The sequence below is a fragment of the Lonchura striata genome, chromosome 11 (assembly GCF_046129695.1).
Source record: "Lonchura striata isolate bLonStr1 chromosome 11, bLonStr1.mat, whole genome shotgun sequence".
Classification (NCBI taxonomy): Eukaryota; Metazoa; Chordata; class Aves; order Passeriformes; family Estrildidae; genus Lonchura; species Lonchura striata.
Window position 1 is genome coordinate 14062657 of NC_134613.1, and position 21719 is coordinate 14084375.

Below are 21719 nucleotides of genomic sequence, written 5' to 3' on the forward strand. Positions count from 1 at the left end.
TTTTCCTCAATCATCACCACTTTATTTAAACATCAAGTCAATTTTTTCCTTCAAACGAGGACTGCGGGTATTGGTTCAACTTAAGAGAGTGGGCTAATTAAAAAACATTATCTTGCTGAGACTGGGGATCTCACACCATTTTTCTCCAAGCATTTGTTTCAGCATTTTCCTACATTTGAATCTGATGTTGCTTTGAGTTGAGGTACAGTTGAATTTGATTTGTCAAGAGTTGAGGAATGAAGTGTGCTCTGGGTTTGTTATCTGCTGGTCTCTACTGTAAACTTTTGTGCTGCTTTTTGCACTGAGAATCTTGCCGTTGCCACAAGAAATGCCTCTCTGAGAAGTAACATTTTCATCTGCAGGAGAAAATGACCTGATGTGGGGAAACTCTTCACAGTACACAGTCTGTGCTTGAACAATAGTATTGGCTTTTTGTTGAGGATACAAGAGAGGCATTTCACCACAATCCAGATGCAAGCTTCCATTCCCAGAACTCCATTCACTACTGCTTCCTTCATCTCTTTCTGGAGTGTCTTTAAAATCAAATTCCTGACTTCTCTTAGACTTGGTTTTCCATTTTCCACATGATTGGATACATTGATCCTCTTTCAAACCTGTTCTTCCATTCTTGCTCTTAAACATATGATGGGTTGGCCCAGAGCTGCTGTGGCCATTTGTAACCCTGGGCACTTGCGTATTTTGTAGTGCTCTGTGACCCGGAGAGGGAGGAGCATCGCCATTACTCACAGCACATAAAAGTCTTCTGTCTATATTTGCAACAGGGCCATATTTTTCTCTTCTTCCATCTTCATTTGGGTAACATTCTGGTAGAACACTTCTAGATGCACCATCCAGATTTTGAGAACTATTCCTGTTTTGAATACCTGAAGTCACTGTTTCACAAAGCACACGTTGAGTTTTGGTCTGCGCTGCACCAAACTGCTGTCTCAAGTCACGTGGAACACGCTTCTGGACAACTTTATCAGTGGCTTTTTCAGTACTGCTTTCACTACATGATTTGCTTTCCATGTGGTGTGACCTAGTCCGAAGCACACAGTCTCTTTTGGATTGCTCACCTCCAGGATCAGAACTTAAGCGCAGAGCTAGGAGAGGAGGGAAAGAGATAATCAAAGATAATATTAACACTGGAAGAAAAGCACACTCATTACTGCATGCATTAAATCAGTATGCTCAAGAAGAGAAGGCCCACAGAATCCAGCACACCTGGGCAGGCAGACTTGCGCTGGGGAATGTGCCGCAGAGGGGTTTCCAGTCCTTTAGCCATTGTAGCAAGTTTACTGGCAGCATCCATTATTTTCTTTTCAGCTCTGTCAAGAATTGCAGAACATGGGGAAAAAAAAAACAAAACAAAAAACAAGTTTAAAAGCAATCCAACTCTACATTTTACTTCAAGGCAATGTTACTGAGAGTTAGAGAATACTGAAAGGAAAAGTGTGTCAGGCAGCTCAGCAGTGACCTGGCACCAACAGACACACACTGGCAAGATTTCAGACCAGGCACTGTTTGCTCCAAGGTGGACAAACACCAGACTAAGATCTACACATCTCTTGCACAGCCAGCAGTCATTTCCAAATATACTTGAACTTACCCTTCATGTTTGCCATTATCAGTGAGCAGCTGTTGAAGGCATGTCAAGTAGTATTTGCGCATTTTCCGTGCTGTCTCTTGGCGCTCTCTTAAAACCTCCACTTTAATCATTTCAGCAGCTCGTTCCTTACTTTCACGGATATAACAAAGCATATCACCTACAAACACACTTCATTAGTACCAGTTTTCCCTCTGAGTGGGGAAAAAGCCAACAACACAAACTGGGATTGTCTAGCAGACCTGGAACAAGTCAGCAAGGACACGGATTTACCGGCCAACATTCCACCAAATCCTTGTGCCAGTTGTTGCCTACTGGATGAATGCCAAGGCAAACCACAGCAGGTCAATATGAAGCATCAGAAAGGAATTCAGTTGTCTGATTCTGCATCTTAAGCAGGCACAGGGATTTGGGAAGAATGTTGGCTGGTAAAATACAGGTCTAGAAGATTTTCAATGGCCATGCAGAAATCTGGGGACCTGCTGCACTCAGGTAAGACTTGGTGCTACATTTAATCCTTCCTCCTCAGCCAAAAGGTTGCTGACTAGGCCAGAAGGCAGGATAGAGCACAAGAGAAAAGCAGATTTTCTCTCAGAACAAGCTGCAGTCTAAGTAGATTTTTTTTTTCTGGAGGAACAAGATCAGTTCTCAAAATACACTTTACCACTTTAAAAGACATACTACAGTACAACAAAGCAAGGATGGTAAAACAAGGCTTTGCCCATCACAATTACATGCTGAATTAAGGGTGACAATTCCATTTCTCACAGTCACTCTAGTAAGATGGAAAAATTAACTTCTCATGTGATTTGGTTGTCAGGTTCCTGTCCAAGCTGGCTGAAGGAAGAAGCAACAAAGTAACTTATTTTCCTCCATTAAATCTTTAAGACTTTAGTACTTACACTTAATCTTGCTCAAAGCTTTAATGTAGTGAGCACGCATTTCTTCCAGACCTTTCACAGAGTCAGAGGATGCACAAGGTTTTGAGATGCCTTCCCTTGACAGTGACCTAAAATGCATACACATCACATTGCACAAAAAAAGCAACTTATATCTTCCCAAAATAAGAAATCATCTTGTTTAGTTTTTTAAATACCTTGGTGGTGATCCCTGGTCTTTCAGTTTAGTCTTCATCTCAGAGTTTTGTGCAATTAGAGTTCCTGGAACCATCTCATTTTCTATTAAAAAAAAGGATGAACCTTAATTCACTGCATTTCTCTAAATTCAAGTTTAAGAGATGCTTATGTAATAACTGCTACCTTTGGTACAAGACCTCAATGCCACAAAACATAATTAGTTGCAGTACAGCTGTTGCAGTAACAAGCAGATAGGAACCGATCCCAACACACTTTAGTGAAGTCCGAGTATAAAAATCCTCTCATACAGTAATTAAATAAGCTTAAAGCCTTCGTATGCCATTACTAACACTAAACTGAGATATCAAGTGTACTTGGAGAGAAAGGACAGGATAAAAAAAATAACAAAGGTGGTTTTGACAAACATTGAAAATAATTACTAATTTGTGGGTTAGTAACTGTCCCTTCAAGATATAAAGATAGAAGATAAAACTTGGTAGGTTTTGTCCGTTTATTGTGGTGAGGGTTTTTTTTGTTTGTTTTGAGGTTAATAACCAAAACCTCAGTATCCACCGAAAACTAAAAGATCCTCCAGATGAGAGAATCAAAGTTGTCTTTAGGTGACTAACAATCATAACCTTGGATTTGCTCTGACTTAGCTCCATATTACTTCACAGCAAGCTGAAGATGTTTGTGGGTCATCTCCAGCTCTCTTTTCAAGTCCTGGCACACAGCCTCTCTTTTTTGGCAGCAGTGTTTGCAGCATGCATCTTCCTGAGACCCAAGGTTCCTTTTTGTACATTTCTGACTTGCAACAGTAATTGCTAAAAGTTATACATCAACATGGGACCAAAAAAAGAATCAAGCCCAACCTGTTTTCAGTGTTCTACTTAGTCCTCTTCTCACTGGAAAGCATGTACTATTTTAGCCTAATTAAACTAATAATAAGAGGCTGGTACCTTGTTCCAGAAGGTGCAGCAGCATCTACCAACTCATACAGCTCTCACAACCTCAATGCACTTCCATCAGTGATGATCTGAGTTCCTCACTCAGCAAAAAGACTTACAGGTTAAATGCTTTTAAAATTTTTTTAGTTTTTTTTTTTTTTTTTTTTAAAGAACAACAGCCAAGCAGGGTCTTTTGAAGTCAGCTGAAGGAAGCTGTCCCAGCTGGAAAGCCTCACACATGTCTGAGCCTGGTTAAGGGATACACAAAGACTGGGCTCCTTCCAGGCCAGTGCTGGCTGCTCCCCACAGCCAGGCCAGGGCGCTCTAGAGACAGCAGCTCTGCAGTGCTGGTATTGTTCTGTGTTCATACTCGTTATGTTGGTGTTGAAGGAATTCAAGCCACATTACAGGCACAGAGCCAAAAACTCTTGGGTTTTGTTGCTTTATGTTTTTCAGTTGCGTAAAAACTCAAACTAAACAGAAAGCCCCAGGGACTTCTGTCCCTCCCAGGAAGTTTTTCCCACTGTCTCCAGTTTTGCCATAATACACGTGACAGCCTTGGGAAGAGCTACAGTGCCAAAGTAGGCACAGGGAGTGGGAGGAAAGGGAAGAAGGGGAAACACAAAAAAATAGAGAAAAACCACCCAGGGATTCACACTTTTTTCAAGTATATTCTTGACCAAAAGAACCAGAGAAGACTACCATGCCAGGTCAAGCAAGTTCTTGACACAATAGTATCTTCTACATGAATGCAGAATTCCTTGTCTTGTGTAATGCCAGGAGCAAGCAGTATAATTCAATCTTTGAAGTTCCAATCTAGTATTACCCATTTACAAAACATAGTTTAGACCATACCCTGCATACCATGGCCAACACTGCCTTGCATGTGAACTGTTACCTACTCCAAAGGTTTTGCTGCTAACAACCCTCAAAGAACGCACACATCTCTAGCAGATGAGACAGCTATTTCTTTCTTCCTGAAGAATGGATTTAAAAAGCAGGAAGCTACTAGCATTTGATAAAATGAAACCTCAAAGCCTAGCATGAAACCAGTAAACTGGAGATCAGTACCATTTGTTGCAGTTTGTGACTTTAACTTAGGTTATGCAGTATTACCTTACAGTCAGAAGAACTGTATCTTCCTCTATCACCCAAATATTTATTAATTAGCTAACTTTACATTGGGGTCATCAAAAGGATATTGAATATTAAAGACTGCGACTAACAAGGTTAATTTGATGACTTGCAATCTGCTAGATTAAGAGCAAACCAAATACCTTTGTCTGTTCCAGCTTCCTGCAGGGGTGTCTGTCTTCTCAGCCTCCTTTGTGCTTCTGCTTGGTGTCCAACATTGCACACAGGGGGTCTTGCCACATCGCCAGTGTTTCCAGCACCATGTTGTGGGTAAGGGTATGATTCTTTATTTGCATTACTCACTAGCTCTTCATATTTCTGCAATTGAAAAACACTTCCTGAAAACACAACACAGCAGAAAAAGTGTTCCACACCACAACCAAGTCTGGTCACTAAGCAGCTTTAGTAATTTTAATAGAGGTACTTTAAACCTGCAGTAGAACCATAGATTACAAGTCAAATTGTGAAGAAAACATCTATTCTATGACATAGAAGTTTTACTTATAATAAATCATTGCAACAGCAGTGCCTGAGTATCTTGAGTATTATTTGGAAATGTCAGTAGCCCTTAACATTGCAGAACTATACCCTGTCATTGAACAGCCGAAGAGGACTCACTTTTTAAAGAGAAAAGACATTCCTAGGAAATTAAAAAGACTTCATAGATAAGGTTAATTCAAGTCAACCAGTGTTTTGAGACTCAAAGGCATATTAAACAGTTTACCAAGAGACATTTCATTTCCACTGCAGAAGGTGCATAAGGCATAGGAAAAAATTATTCTCTTTATCATCATGGATATGATTTGTGACATGAAAACCTTTCAGGCCCACTTGCTGAACAGAAATATATTGACATTAAAGAAAGGGTAACATCCCATCGTCTCTTGAAAAACCAGACATTTTCTTTGTCCTATTCTCAGATAATTCTACAGCTACAAACTGCTGGGTAGCAATGGCATTTCCAGTGCCATTTCCCACAACAAAAACTTATTACAAGCATAAGCACTGCAAAGAGAGGAATCTGCTAAAATAACAGAAACAAGGGGTTTGGGACAAAATCTGACTTAGCCCCAAACTCCTCTAGAAGAGGGTAAGACATCTTTTCTCATCTGGGCAAGCACACTGAAAAAGATTTCCTAGAGGCACAAGAAAATGAACACAAATGTTGAATTTTCTATTTCTCACAACTACGTGGATATTTCATGGGAGAAAACCTGACTGAGAACAGGTCTGACTTCTCAAATCCCTTTTCTGATTGGCAGTTATAATTTACAGAAATATTACCTCTTTCCATTCTCGCTCTTTCTCTTCCAGAATTGTGCAGACTGTGGTTCTATAGGCCTTTTGTAAACAAGCCTTCAGTTTGTCTTTGCCTTGACTGGTTAACTGAACATGAGAGTCAAAACACTTGTCCTTCCAAGAATGTTCACTCTGTGTGCACTTGACCAGTTCTTCATGAATTTCACTCAACAAATACTCCAGCTCAACCAGAGTCTTCTCCTCATACTGATTCACTTCATCCTGCAGTCTCTTGGCTTCCTGAGCCTTCCATTCTCGCTGCTTTTGGTCTAGTAATATCTTGATTTCTGCTTCTTTCTGAATGGAGAGATCATTCTTCTGCTTTGCAAGGTCCTCCTTTGCTGTTGCAAGGACCTCTTTAATTCTGTTTCTATGATCATCCAAGAATGATTGGTAGTCTCTCTCATTTTGCTCTTGTATCTGCAGAATTTCTTCTTGCTTTTCTTTGTTCCACTGCACCCTGGCTTTTGCAAGTTCTGCTTTGACAGCTGCAGGGATTTCCTCTTTCTTTAGCTCCAATTCCCTCCTCAGAGAAATTATCTTTTCTTCAAGTTCTTTAACTCTTAGTCCAGATGTCTCTGTACTTTCATATTCTTTCTTCCATTTCTCCTCAGCAGCTGAGAGAACCAGGGCTAACTGGCAAATTAACAACACAGTCATTAGAAATATATACACACATCACAGATACACAAAATGCAACTCTGAGTCATTAAAAATCTATTGGAGATATTTTTAATTTATTTAATAAAAATTAAACATATATAGAGAAAAAAATGGGTGTGGAGCAGAGTACACAACAAACATCTTTCCTTAGTGACTCCCTGTGCCTCTGTCTACATTAATTCCTCAGTAATATATGGGATTTGAAAGACTTTGTTTATCAACACAGTTATAGTAGTATTTTGGGCTACCTGCTTTGCTGTAGTCTTTTGCTGTTCTTTTTCCCATTTTTCTTGTTCTATCTTTAGATTTAGTCTGTACTCTTGTAGCCACTTGGCCTGAGCTTGGGCTAAAGCTGCATCTACCTTTAAACAGATAAAAAACTTGCTTCAGTAGGTAGGTAGGTACACTGAATACATTTTTATTATTACTTTCTTGTAACAGTGCAAGAACAGACTTCAGTTTGGATTGCTATGTTTAGAAATTAATCAGACCAGCAACACTTCATGCATTTCTTGATGCAGAAATTATGCCAAAATAAAAAATACTAAATTTATTTTTAACAAAATGGTATAAAATCTAAGTCGGTGTTGCTCAGTTCTGTTCAAAATTCCTGCAAAACTTGTTTAACAGTGTGGAAAACAAACCACATGCTACAGTTTTTTCAGAACTTTTTTAAGAACTCAATTTCTAATACAGCAAATATCAATACTAAACTTAAGAGAAAGTTAGTGGAGGAGCCCACTTTCTTTTTTTTTTTTAGATGACTTAAGTGAACACAGCAGTTTCAGAGACTCCAGGCAGACAGAACAATTATATGTTACCTGGCTGGCAAGATTTTTACAGTATTTATTTTCCAGCTCTAATTCAAATTCTTTTAAGGACTCTTCAGAGGCTGTATTTTCTTTTAGAGCCTTCTGGATCTGCAGCCTCTGGTCTTCAACAGTCCTCTCTAACTCTTTAGTTGAAACTTCATCCACAACTTGGTCAGTTTGGCAGCTGCAGTCATTACATTCAACTACAATTCTTCTCACTTCTTCCAGCCTACTTTGCCATTCTTTTTCTAATTTGGCAAAGACTTGTTCTTTATTCTAAGGAAAAAAATATTTTTTAAGAAAATCTCCCCAGTGTCTAAATAAACAGATTTCACTGGTGTTTAGCAAATGAAACACTGTTTACACCAATGATCCTCCTTAACAGAAGAACAAAACCATGCACAGAGAGGAGAGAGTCTGGTGACTTATCAGAGCTTTCTCCTATGAGATAGGATACACAAATGTTTTCTACATGACACCTGAGTGAAACAACAGAAAGCATAACCTTCACTCCAGCACCAGGGTGGAAAATCTCCACCATATTACTAGCTGTGACATCCAGGGTATTCTGTTTGTTACTTTGCAAGATCTAGGTTTTGAGTCTCTTTAAAAATATGAAACATGTAATGCCTAATGACTCCTTCAGAGGCTTTTGAAATGACAAATCCTTAACAGACACTTCCAATGGCAGAATAATAGCACATAAATCTAAAGTTCTGTTTCTGAAAATAGACAGCAAAACAACAACAACAAAAAACTGAAATTTCCTGATCTAAGTTTCACACCTCTTTTTCCTCCTTTTCCCAGTGAACTTTGGCTAATGCAACTTCCTCTTGAACCTGCTGGTGTTTTTCTTCCAGCCACTGCTTCTTTGCTGCTGTCATGGACCTGATATGTTCCTCTTCAAGCTCAGTCCTCAGAAGTTTAAGGGAGACTTCTTTTTCCTCTAGTAGCTGTTTCCTGAGCTAGACCAAAAATAAATAAATGAAATATTCTCCAAGGTACAACTGCTCTGGTACAAAACTATGAAAAATCATGAGACACGTTATTAACTCTCTAGAGGCTGTGCACTGATCTTACTAATGACACTTAGATAAGAGATTTAACTCCCAAAAGAGATGTTTTAAGATATTATACCAGAGATTATTATAGACTATTGCTGTTAAGTAAGTTTTTGTATCAAGCATCTTTACTCCACTCATACTTTGAGCTGTACCTCTTTACTGTACTTGCTTACCCAAACAGCTGATCCACTTCAGTCATTGAACACTGATATCTTCAGAAAAGCAAAGTTTATAATCAAATCAGTCTGAATTCATTATTACGTAAAAACCCACTGTTTTTTAGATCAGTTTTCTATAGGGAGAAGTAAACTTGTATCATCATTCAGGGTTTTTTGAAAATATCTTATGAATGTAAAAGTTCATACTGCTGACTAAGCATCCTCAGAAGTCTGAATTATGGAAGTTCACTACATGAAAACAACCAGATATTGGAAAGAGTTACTTGGTTACTTGTACACTATTTCAAAGTTCAGAACACAACACCAGTTTAATTTAAAAACCAGTAAGTCATGTGTATAAACTTTCTGATACAGCTGCATCTCTTCCAAGCAAGTTCTGCAAACATTCACAAAATTACACTTATTAATATTACATCTTGAAAACAGTGGGAAACTATATGTTTTATAGACATTTCCATTTGTACCTTCTCTTCCTTCAGCTGCTGGTCTTGTTGAAATTTCTGTCTTAAAGTATTTTCCAAGGTGTCCTTCTCACGACAAACTCCAATGTAACATTCCTTCACTACAGTAACCTCTTTGTTCAGCTCCTCTATGTTATCCCTTCAAAGGACAGATTACTTATTATCAATTGGCCTCAGAGGACAGCAAACCAGCTTTAAAATAAGTATAACTAGCAGTGAAAGTCAGACAGCAAACATGAAAGTTTCAGTAAATATGGAAATAATGCCAAGTCTTACTTTAACCGCGAGATTTCCTCTTCAGAAGTTTGAAGAAGCAGCTGCTTTTCCACAGCAAACCTCTCCATCAGCTCCTTCTCAAAATGTGCTTTGGTGTCCTCATGATGTTGCTGATAAGTTCTTTCACACCTACAATTCCAAGAAAGGAAAAATAACCACCTGATTTCAATTAACTATGTTCAGGTTTTCTGTAAGAATATACCTTCCTAACATGGATCTCCTCTTGTACCTGATAGCTGGAACAAGATTGTGTGTGCAGGATGCAAATCCATAAATTAACCTAAACTAAGTTAACAGACTTACCGGTCAATGGCCTCTTGCTTATCATGATCAAAATCCTGAACCATCTTTCTCATCTGACAGCAGAGATCTTGATTTAAGCTTTTCAGTTTTTCCTCATTTTCCTTCAGTTCTGCAATAGTTGAAGTGTGGGCCTGGACAAACAAGGGTCAATATGGGGTTGCAAGAACCTTTTCTAATCACAGGTTTTTAGTACGGGGTGGGGTTTTTTTGTGATTTTTTTTTTTTTTCAATAGTAGTAAGGAGCATCTCTGTCTTACCTCAACTTCCTTTAGCAAAGCTTCATTAGCCTTTTTGAGCCTCTGAACTTCTTCCTTTAGATTATCAGAAGCATCCTTCACATTTGCAACAGGCTAAAAATAAAATTAGCATGACACCTTTCAAGATATAAATGACTTAGCAGTTAATGATTAAAAAAAGAGTTGTCAAATAAAAATTGTATTAAAAAATACAAAACACAGGAAATTATTGCACTGCAAGATCACAGTATCACTGCCATTCTAGATGAATACTTAAAACTTAGTATGATGAAGCTTTGGAGAAGCACACACACAGTGTGGTGTTTGCAAACTGAATGACAACAGTCATCCAACAGAGAGCACACTTCCCACATACATTGTATTCCTATCCCACATCCAGGTCTCCATCTACAGATACTGCAAGTCTGATCAACCTATAGAGGGAAAGCAATAATGGGGTGAAGAGAGATGCAATATCAAGGAGATTCCTTATTGATCAAATTACACTGTGAAGGCCCCCTGAAGGCAATCTGTTAAATGTTCTGATTGTATAATCTAATGGTACTATCAGCCCTCTTGCAGAAATTACAAGGTCCTTTTGGCAGAAAGCAAACCATCTTTTTCCAATGAAATTTACTTCTAACATAAGTAGGGCAGACACTAGGCACTCTCAAGCATGAAAGTCATAATTTTAGCACTCAATAATGCATATAGTACCTAGGTTCTACTATTCAGTTGTTTTTCACCAAAGATGCAAACCCAGAGTTGCTATGAAAACTCAGCTATGCATAAATTTTTGACCTATTTTCATGAGAAGCTTTGATTTTGTTCACCAAAAACCAGGAATACTTGACTTTTAAAGAAGCGTAAAAGAACAAACCTCTGAATTTTTTGATGCTTTTTCTGCTTTCAACTGCTTGCATTCCTCTAGTGTCTTCTGGCAATCTTTAAGACTATTTTGTAGTTGAGTAATCTGGTTTCTCTTCATTTTATTACTGCTCAATAAACGTTCCAGCTCAGCTTTTAATTCTACAATAATTTCATCTTTAGAGAGTTCTTTATCCATGTCCCTGTTCTGTATTGCACTATCAGGAAAGACATAACCAGCTCAGTATTTTAAAGACAAAACACATTTAGCTGAAAGGCAAAGAGTAACTAATGCTACCAGAAATACCAGGAGATGTCTAAGATGTAATAGTAAAAAGCATAAGAGGACATGAATATCAAAGCTCTGACATCAAGTTGCAATGCATTTACAGAGAACTTGTTCATCCAGCTGTTTCCACAAAAGATTTATTCTCACACACTGTGAAGAATTTTGAATCAACTCAACTGGTTGATGTAAAAGACACCTTTAACTTTAAGCAACAGTGTGGAGTCTTTGAGGAAGAAAAGTATCCATGAATATACTTCAACAATTAAAGGAACAGCAACGTAGTCTCTATAGAATCTAAAGCCTTATTAAGTAGCAATTAGCCAACCAATTTATGGCATTAGTACAGTTTTTCTGTTTCTCAGATTACCTGGCAAAAAGCAGTATTTCAAATATCTATCAAAAACCTATGTGTTGATCCAGTAGAATCCTCTTTTTACATAACTTGCATAATTTTTTGAGGATTTTAAATTTTTCTTTCAACAAGAATCACTCAATACCTTGCCAAGAATCTTGGCTTCTTCCCTGTGATTTTTTTAATTCCCAGTTCTACATAGGAATCACCCAGGCTCATATGTTGCTCTCCACCTGCATCATTCAAAAATACTCCAAGCTTGGCAGCAGATTCATACAAAGCTATTTCTTCTTTCAGTTCCATTAATTCTTCCTGAAAGAAAGAGACAAAAAAAAAATTACACTGACCAGACAGACTCCAAGCCAACACATCAGACCCATCATAACTCTTCCAAGGAAAATAAACACATGGAGCTCTTCCTTCCAAATATAGTTATATTTAGCTGCATTTAGTTGAATTGTCTAGCATTAACTTATACTTTCATTTTTCATTTCTGATACCTCTAGCAAAGCATATATTAAAACTACAAATTTGTTAAAATATACAAGAAATATTCCCTATTGTTCTTGTAGTCCATCTATGAAGTATTATTTCTTTTGCTCTTTTGCATTCCTGCTGTCCTTGTATAGCAAAATGGATGACAACAGAAAAGTACATACCCGGAGAAACAGCTACTATTCTAGTATTTAGTAGGATTCATAGTTTCCAAGATAATAGATTTAAATCAAATATATGAACTCAACTGCAAACACAGACTTCTACTCATGCTTTACAGAGGACTTTCTAGCATTCCTTTTTGCTGACAAAAGATAAATTTCAGAACATGGTATCTCCTCATTTAGTTATGAGACTCCCAGCACACATAATTTACATTCTTTTTTTTCCAAAAGCAGGTTGGACAGAAGTATGAGATCAGATTTGTGCCAATACAATCACTCAACTGTGTTTTAATTGGCTGGGGAGGGAGGAAGTCCAATATGCAACACTGGGAGAGGAAGTAGTCAAAGATTATGTGCTTGTTTCCCCAAAAAATTTAAAGTGTTTCAACCAACACCTTCTTAGTTATAATGCCTCTCCCCACACATCAAATGCAAACATTTTATTCAAACATAAAATATTCAATAAAATTAACCTGCAAAGCCTTGTTCATGTTGTTGCTTATAATCTGTGCAGACTGAGCTTGCTGCAATTGAAACCGTAACTGATTTGTCTCCTGCATTGAACCTATTGTAGGAAAGAAAAGGGAGAAAAAGAGCAAGTCATAAACATGCAAGAAAGTCTATGCAATCTCAAGAAAGATCTTTGTTAAAAATAGCAACGTTGATTCTGGCAATAGACAGTACTGTTTCTGTTTCCTTGAGCTTGCTAACAGCTCCTAAAATACATCACTATCCAAAGACTTCAATGTGTGAAGGTAGGCAAAAGACAAACACACAAACTGCAAAACATTTCACAATCTATTTTTATGATACAGGTTTCAAGAATCAGCTTCCAGCTCCCAAAACAATTCTTCTCACTAGGACTTGAATTTTGAATGGCAATTCAAGTCAAGCACCTTAACATAAAATTAAGTCACTTGCATCCAAACTCTGTTGTTTAGTATGAAACAAGGTTTACACACATGCAGCACAAAATACATATGAAAACACTTTAATCACTGTTCTTTGGGGTTTGGATATGGTGTTTGCTTTCATTTCTATCTGGTTTTTACATCTTAGTCTAGACTTCAAGTTAAGTTTGACAAACCCACTGCATAGGAAACAGTCTAGAACACAATTATCTTGATGTTGATTCCCCTTCCATAGAAACATTGATATGCAATTTCATATTTAGAAAAAATGAAGATATTTCTGCAAGGAAAGGTAATAGTATGAGTAAAATGCTGACCTGTTTGCAGTAAATTTGCACATTGCTTTTGGCTTTCTTCTAGGCTTCTTGTAAGTCGATTTATTATTTCAGTTTTTTCACATTTGGTTTCTTCCAGCAATTTTTCAAGTTGCTTAACATGCTCTCCTAGATTTTTGCAAAGCTCTTTCTAGGAAGAGTATTTTTACTCGTTTTACAAACATTTAATCATCTAGAACTGTTTCAGATACAGACAAATTCAATATATACAAGATAAAGGATAAAAATAATCAATCTTGTACATAAGGGGGTAGAGGACAGTTAAATCAACCACAGATCAAACACTTTGCATTTTCTTAGCAGCTTCCAGAAGGAGTTATTAGAATTGTAGGTCAAGAAATGCAGTCTGGGAAACATGGGGAACTCTAAAGTGTCTCCAGTACAGTACTCAGCATCCTAAAACACTTTCTCACCTGCTCTCGGAGTGCAGATTGTGTAGTATCAAGTTTCTGCTCTAATGACAATACTTGCTGCTCATACTTCTGCTTGAGTGCAGAAACAATGGCCTCATGTTGTTCTCTGGCTCGCTGGAGGGCATCTGATCTCTGAAGTTCTAACAGCTGCTTTTGCATGCTTTCCATGGCCACCTCTGCCACTTTGGATTGCTTCAGTATCTGTAGGAACAGCATTACAGTAGTTCCTAGTTACATTTCACTGTTGCTCTGATATTCTGTACATCAGTTCAATTTTTTTTGTGCAAGAGTTTCCACAAGTCCTCAGATAATGCCTGTGTTTTCATACACAGTATTTTCAACCAATGAACCCTATCCATCCATCATGCATTTAGCTGGTCACGACCAGCATTTCAAGAGACTAGCACTTCTGTTTAATGCAAATGCACAACACATTTAACTGTAGAAGTCTTCCACAATAAACAGTCTAAAAATATTTACAGTACCTGCTCCTCATTGGTTGTAAGAGTCTGAATTTGAGTTTCAAGGGCCTTGATTTGGCCTTCAAGATGCATTTCCCGTTCCTTTCCGTTCTGATAGAGTTTCTGAGATTCATGAAGACTAAGAGCCAAACCATCCTTTTCATCTGAAGAAAGAGACGTAATTGTGTGAGAACCATGGCCAGCCACCCAAGAGCTTCACACAACAGTACCTGCTCTACAGAACCATTCAATCTGCCTTGTACTGCAGGTAACAACAGAAGACTGAACAAAAACATTCAGTCTCCATCCAGGAACCACTGTCTCCTCCTGGCAGCAGGGAGCACTCCAACACACTGTTTCCAGTAGGATCCTGAAGGTACAAGCACCATCCTGGCAGCAGGAGGACCTCACATCCTCCCTTACACCGTTTAAAGGGAGAGTCCTCTGGAGGAACAGGCAAGACACAGCCAAATGGTTGACAACTGAACTTTTCTCTCTCCTTTGCATTCCAAAAAACTATAGTCTTAATTCTCTAAGTTTAGTACATTTTTTTGCCTGTCCCTATAAGAAATTGGAAACTACGACAATTAGATTTTTTAATTTTTGAAAGAGATTTTCTCTACATACATTCTGTGAAACGGCCTGTTAAACCAGAAACCACAAAAAAAAAATTTACAGATGTCCACTTCTCCTACTGGGGTTTGGGTGTTTTGGTGTCAGCATTTTCCTCCCCACCGCCCCCCACCCCCAACTTTGAAAACACTACTTTGGCAGACTTCTCACTTTTCTGTACATTTGTGATGCCTGACACATGGGGACTCTGGAAAACAACAGTGGTCTTCAAAATACAGTAAAAGTTAAGGCAGTTATGCAGTCAGGCACCAATCCAGAGATTTTTACTTAGAACAATGTTTGGGGGAAGAGGTTTAGGCACATAGAGTCCCAAATTAAGTTTATAAGTATGATAAATACCTTCCAAGACACTTTCTAAATCAATCTCAGAATTCAGAAGTTGCTAGATATTAATAAAATCTAAGAATTAGCACAAAACATTTTACCTTTGACCATTGAAAGCTGATGATTCAAATACCTAATCTGCTGTGCACTCTTTTCTAGTTTTTCATTAAGTTCTTCCAGTTGTCTTTCCCTTGCTTTATTTAGAACTTGAAGTTGAAGAATCTGCATATTTTCTGAAGAATCTGCCAAATTTCAAACATGCAGACAAGTCAGCATAGATCCCAAGAAAGTCATTGCTGTAATTCCTGCTCCAAAATATTTTTTTTTGTAGTGCTAAGTTCATTGCTGGTGCACAAAATCCTTTTTTTATCCACATTTGATTTGCATCACACAAATTGCTCTGGCAGCAATGGCTGAAAGACTGTGCAAACTAGAACCCCAGCCTACCAGCAAGCCCAGATAAAAGTTCACGTGCTGTGAACTCAGAGTTGTAGCCACTACATGTTTACAATATGTCTAACAAAGCAGTTCTGTCATTTGAAGTGTACCTAACAGAAAAGCCCAATGTGGCATCACTCACTGGACCTTAGGAAGTGTACTCTGAGTCGTTATTTTCCCGTATTATGGAAGGAGACAAAGTGTCAACAAGGTTTGACATCAAGCCATCAGAAAAAAATTTTCAGTTTCATCAATCAAAACTACATTTTTAATGCCCAAAACTCATATACCCTGAGCAAAAAGAGATCATTTCTAGATATAAAAGGTTCTATACTCAGCATATTTTTAGTTGTCCTCTTACTGAAAAACTACTGAAGTCAACATGTTTCTATCACTGATTTCCAGTAAACATTTACACAAGTTTATTTCAAGTCTAAGCACCAAACACTTACTTTCATCATTGCCCAAGAATTCATGTTGCAAACCTTCAAACACTTCATTTCTTCTGTTTCCCTCTTGGATTCCTGGAATATTTTGATGAATGCCATTTTGGTATGGTTTATAAGTCACTTTGTAAGATTCTGGTGATTGGCCACTGACAACATCAGATGCAACAAATTGCTGTTGTGACAATATATACATAAGAGGAAACACATTAAAACTACAACTGTAGTTTTGCTCAGTGAAATATTTTTCATTATACAGGTTGACATTAAGAAGAGTTCTAGTAGCTCTTCATTTTCAGGCTTCAATCCAGCACATCATTTAGGCATGATAGAGTTCTTCATGCAAGCTTCCACCTTAGAAAAGTAGTGAAGTGTTAAATAGAGTAAGCACACACTTAAGTGAATCACATTCATTCTATCTCATGGAATTCTACCAAGACAACAGGAGAAAGAACAAAAATCATAACATGAACATATGAAAATTCAGTTATTAATGTCTTGTTTTTTTAAATAGGCTACAGAAGCCTCCCATCACTGTTTGAACTGACTATAAGAGACTGAAAGTATTTAAAATTATTACTACCAATAGCTAAAGTCCTGCGAAAATTTTCCACGAGATAGAAAAATGTGTCAGCTTCTAAAATACCTTAAGATGTTCCTTTGGATCATTTGAAAAATTTAAAATTTTATTTTGCTGATCGTTAAATTCTGGTTTATGGCCATTTGTATAAGGCCTGAAGTTTTCAGGAAGATGATACACATTGTTCTCTTGGTAGCAGCTTGGAGAGTTAAACCCATCTCTACCAAGATATACATCATCTGGATCATCTTGGCCATCCTGGCCACTGTAATCTTCTTTAACATCATATAAATGGTTCTTCTCTTCATCATTATGTAGGTCATTCCAATTCTTCCCATGTTTTTCAACATGATCAGTTTGCTGGTCACACAAGAATTGTTGAGGGTACAGATTTTGTCCTTGTTCATAGTCCTATGAATGGATACGAGGTTTAGAATTGCTCTCTCAAAACTCATATTTCACCCCACCCTCCTTTTTTCTATGGCTAGAATATACTTCAAATGAATACCAAAACTCATCTCTAATTAATTTTAACAATAACACATTCTCTAATTACTTTAAGCAGTATTTACCATGTTATTATGAAAAAGCAGTAACTACATCCCTGCTCATACAAGCTTACATTTGGAGGATCACTGATCAATGGATGATCCTTCCACCTTCCATCAAGCTTCCCAGGCTCATGTGACCTAGAGAGACACAAACAGCTTAACTATGTACTAATAACTTCAGGGGAAAAACAAACCTTCTTTTCTTAAACTAAGGCACATCTCATTTATTGCAAATTGCACTACAGATCCCCTTTTACTTGGATTATTTTTACACACCTCATCAACTCAGACTTTACTTTATTCTTGAAAGCACAACAAATAATAAAAAGATGGTGCCAAATGCCTTACTGCTCCTCAGTCTCCTGAATGCTACAGTCTGAGTAACTGGAGAGTTGGTCTCCACTGTCCTCCAGCATATCATGGGGAAGGTCTGTCAACAATTGTTGCAACTGAAATAGAACAAACAACACTCATTATATGCTCTTCAGAAAAATTAATACAAGTTGTGCCCAAAAACATTGGCAAAATAGGCTACTTGCAAAAAATCCTGGTTTTCTTCCTCCAAGGAAAAATTCACAACATTGGAATTCACAAAGAGATTTTTACCACAGAATGCTTACTAGACTAGAGTGCCAACCAAAGCATTTTTCTGCCAAACTCTTGTTAAGAAAAGAGCTGCACCAGAAAGAGGGAACGGAAATGCCATCTTGTACACGTGTCCCAAGACAGACTAATTCAAAGAGTCATCTGCAAACTGACGATGCCAGGATTTCTCCTCTCTAAACTTCAGACTAGAGAGGTAGTGGAGATTCAAAACAAGCTCTTTCTGAGAAGTCTGGATGGAAATGCAGATAAGAACTTGCCAGTCAGTATCACTATGTTCAAGAAGTCATCACTGCAATGATTAGTGCTCTGCTCTGGACCAAGCAACTGGACACAGGGAAAAACACCACAAGTAAAACACACCCCAACTTCACTTCTTATGCTTTCCAAGAGTGGCACAGTCTGTACCCTCTTTTGCTCTTACCAGACTATATAAACCTTTTACTTTCTTTTTATGTGCTTAAAAGATAGGAAGAAGCTAAATTCACAAGCCTTCCATTTAAATTACTCAGTTCTTTTTCACCTCTTGTTCTCTTGCATAATCTTCTTGGTCATAGTCTTCATCTTCATGTTGAGTTTGTAGAACTCCACTATCAAAGTCAAGGGACATTGTTTTCTAATATTGATTTTCCGTATCCAGCAAAACCTACCACAGGACAGGAAAACATCACACGTGAGTAAAATACATGAGGAATCAAAAAGCACCACCCTCATCACCTGAATTACTTAATATGAAAATATAATCCTTGAAACAGCCATTGCACATTACTTATTAGTTTCTCCTATATCCAAGCCTACTCACTTCCAATAATTTAGTATTTGAAACAAATATTTAGGTTTTATTATGTTATAGGCTGACATAATTTCTGAAGTTCATTTACAAGCAGACATTATTTTCTGCAAGTTCTAGTACTCTACAGTATACAGATGATGTGACACATGATGATAGTTATGCCCACTTTTGCATCTTGCTCTGTAGTCCTCTAGAGAATAACTACATTTTGTATTAACAACCGAAAGAATGCTGTTCCTTGTGCATTTGGATAACAGCCCCAAAAGGAAAAATAGGAAAACTATCACAGAAATCTAAAAAGCATCACATGAGTTCCAGATTTCACTGCTTAAGAAGAGACCCTTGACTCCCAAGGGCCTGTGTACACTGAGCAGTCGCTCACACAAAGCTACTGGGTATAAGTGCTGATCCACGTTTGGTTACAAGATAAATTACTCCTTGTTGAAGGAACACTTGTTTGGGCACACAGGTGTAACACACACTGAAGCCTTCACTTGGTATAATGTAACAATTCAAGAGCATTATTTCCAATTTAAAAGTCACGTTTTAAAGGACCTTCTTGCCCACTGCTGTTCACGGAAACTCTCCAGCCGAGCTGGCAGGAGGCCTCACAACGCAGCCCCTGTCTCCGTGCACCCCGTACCCCCTCTCACAGGAGGCTCCCGCTTCCCCACGCCGCACCAGCGGAACACGACCATCGGCCCCGGCCCCTTTCCGTAGGGCCCTCACCACCCCGGCAGCGAAGGAGCCGGTCGGGAGTGCAGAGCCGCCAGAGCCGGGACCGGCCCGGAGACCGGACCCGGGCGGGCCGGGGCAGCTCCAGGGGCGCGGGGCGAGCTCGGCCGCTGTCCCTCAGCCCCCAGACGGCGGCGCGGGCCGGCGGGGGCGATGCTGTCGTAATGCAGCGCACTCCCGCGGGGCCCCCGGGGCCGCAGACGGCGGCAAAGCACGGCCCGAGCAGCGGAACCCACCTGAGCCGCCGCGGCCACCCGCCCTCCGCAGCCACCGCCGGGCCCGGCCCGCCGCTCTTCCGCATCACTGCCGGCCCGCGCCCGCCGCGCTGATTGACAGCCCCGGGCACCAACCGGCGGCCAGAACCGCCCCGAGCCGCGCTGACTGACAGCCTCGAGCACCAACCGGCGGCCAGAACCGCCCAGCCGCGCGGGAGGCCGGGCCCGCCCCCGCCGATTGTTTGAAAGCAGGCGCGCATGGTCGCGGGAACGCGCCTGGCGAGCTGATTGGCCGAGCAGGCTACCAATGGCGGTGTGAGTTTTGTGGGGGGGCGGGGTCTCCGCGGGCGGGCAGCGGCGCCATCTCGCAGCGGGACGTGGCGGTCGCCTGGCAACGCGCGGCCGCGGGGTGACGTCACGCGCCCGGGAGCTGCGCCTCACGGCAGCGTCCGGATGGCGCTGAGGGGCTCCTGCCCCAGCCCCGTCCCCAGGAGCCTTCGCTGGGGTGCTCGGGAACCCGCTCTGCTTCCAGAGCTCGTTCTCTTTAAACAATTAAAACCTCCCCGGACGGAGCAGATTTATTGCGCAAGTCGCGGGCGGGAAGCAGTTCTGACAGTTGGCTCCGTTTGTAACAGCCCCACCTGGTGCCTCGCCCTCAGCCCGGACAGCGGGAAAGGACCCCGGGGCAGAGATGTTTGGGTCATTTGTTAGAGGATTTTTATTGATGGGAGCAAACAGTTCATGTGTTTCAGTGAAACTTACAGAAGTTTGAAAAGGAGCGAACATGCTATGTCTAGTAAATGTGTGACATTGTAGGCGAAATCAGCCCTTTTCCCCACAGAATTCTAATAACCATTCGAACAGAGATTAACCAATACTCATAATTTTCACAGGCATTAAATGACTCAAACAAGAACAAAAAGAGTTTCAATGTGTCTGACAATTCATATTCAGTTTCCCCAGAACAGTATTTTGGAAACTTTCCAGAATTCAGGCAACTATTTTTCTTCTTAGCATGGTTATTTCTAGGACTTCCACAGAGGAGCTGACAGTGTGTTTTACATGAGACAGGTGGGCCACAGAACAGCATTAATAGCTTAAATGAAGGCATGTAAATGCTAGAAACCAAAAACTGAGAATTAATGTAGTTTATTCTAGGAAAATGCATGGATGCGTTGTGTCTGATTTTTATCTGTAATTAGTTGGATTATCTGCTTTCTCTCACATCAAAAGACTTTGATATACTTCTTTATCGCACTAGCACCCAATTATCTGCCTTCCTTTTTACTTCACAGTTCTGCTTCAGACGCTTAAAAATATGCAGGAGCATCAGAACAAGGATTCAGGCCTTTTGAACGTTTTACATTGGTGATATTCAAAGAGAGAGACACACACTGCATTGTACAGTGATCCAAACATCACACACTGGCTCTGGCTGTTCTTATTCAGTGGTTAAGTGAAAACTGATGATGTGAAAAAAGTCCCTGAGTCAGCATCTTGACTGACAAATTCAAGAAACTTTGATCTCATACTATCACAGCTCCAAATGCTCTTATTGATGTCCTGATTAACTTTGATTTGTACTAAAAATAGAGGCGGCGTTCTGCACATTTTCCTTCTATGACCTGTCATAAAACTCAGCTTTGATGCAAAAATCAAAACAGGTCTTTCTCTCCACTTGACATGCCACAAAAGTAGCTGGGTTTGCTTCATTACTTGCTCCATAGTCATATCAAGCACATTCTGAAGTCTGACAAGATGTGAGACTAGAAAGGATATTATGCACGGGGTTGATATCCCAGATACAGTTTCTTGCCGTGGCACAAAGCTCCAGCATGAGCTCCTGTTGGAGACCTTCACAGGTGAGCACCTTGCATAGGACAGAATGGGCATAAGTTTGGGCTGCTAGCCCTGAAGGCTCAGGGTATCCAAAATGCCAGACTATTAGCAAGGAAATCAACTACTAATATTTTAAAGGTTCTCACTGCTTCATTATATGTAATTGAGTAGCTTAATCATATTATTATCAAAGAATGAAATGTATTTTTATAGCTATTA

The 21719-nt window shown here is 39.5% G+C and overlaps 1 protein-coding gene across 3 annotated transcripts; it reads right to left on the reverse strand.

Moving 5' to 3' along the window:
* Nucleotides 1-19769, reverse strand: CEP152 (centrosomal protein 152). 3 transcript variants are annotated; one of them, XM_021537503.3, is made up of 27 exons: nt 19683-19769; nt 18442-18564; nt 17664-17764; nt 17387-17453; nt 16831-17175; nt 16191-16359; nt 15402-15542; nt 14368-14507; nt 13883-14083; nt 13452-13599; nt 12697-12788; nt 11710-11876; nt 10937-11141; nt 10078-10170; nt 9821-9951; nt 9518-9646; nt 9245-9380; nt 8323-8502; nt 7547-7813; nt 6974-7087; nt 6048-6698; nt 4907-5081; nt 2703-2784; nt 2509-2615; nt 1610-1766; nt 1225-1328; nt 1-1103 (listed from the first exon to the last, which is right to left on the reverse strand). In XM_021537503.3, the coding sequence occupies exons 2-27, from the start codon at nt 18526-18528 to the stop codon at nt 223-225; spliced, it is 5070 nt and encodes a 1689-aa protein (XP_021393178.2). In that variant the 5' UTR covers nt 18529-18564; nt 19683-19769; the 3' UTR covers nt 1-222. The 3 variants fall into 3 exon arrangements, with proteins under 3 accessions (XP_021393178.2, XP_021393179.2, XP_021393180.2); XM_021537504.3 differs by lacking the exon at nt 6974-7087; XM_021537505.3 differs by lacking the exons at nt 6974-7087; nt 7547-7813.
* Between the last annotated feature and the right edge of the window lie 1950 nt (nt 19770-21719).

Excerpts from the sequence above, each read along its gene's own strand:
- CEP152 (XM_021537503.3), bottom strand. The coding sequence starts at position 18,528 with ATGTCCCTTGACTTTGATAGTGGAGTTCTACAAACTCAACATGAAGAT. Across the intron at positions 17,176-17,386 it reads TGATCAGTGATCCTCCAAAT|GACTATGAACAAGGACAAAA; the intron begins GTAAGCTTGTAT and ends ATCCATTCATAG. Across the intron at positions 8,503-9,244 it reads AGCAGCTGAAGGAAGAGAAG|CTCAGGAAACAGCTACTAGA; the intron begins GTACAAATGGAA and ends TTTTTGGTCTAG.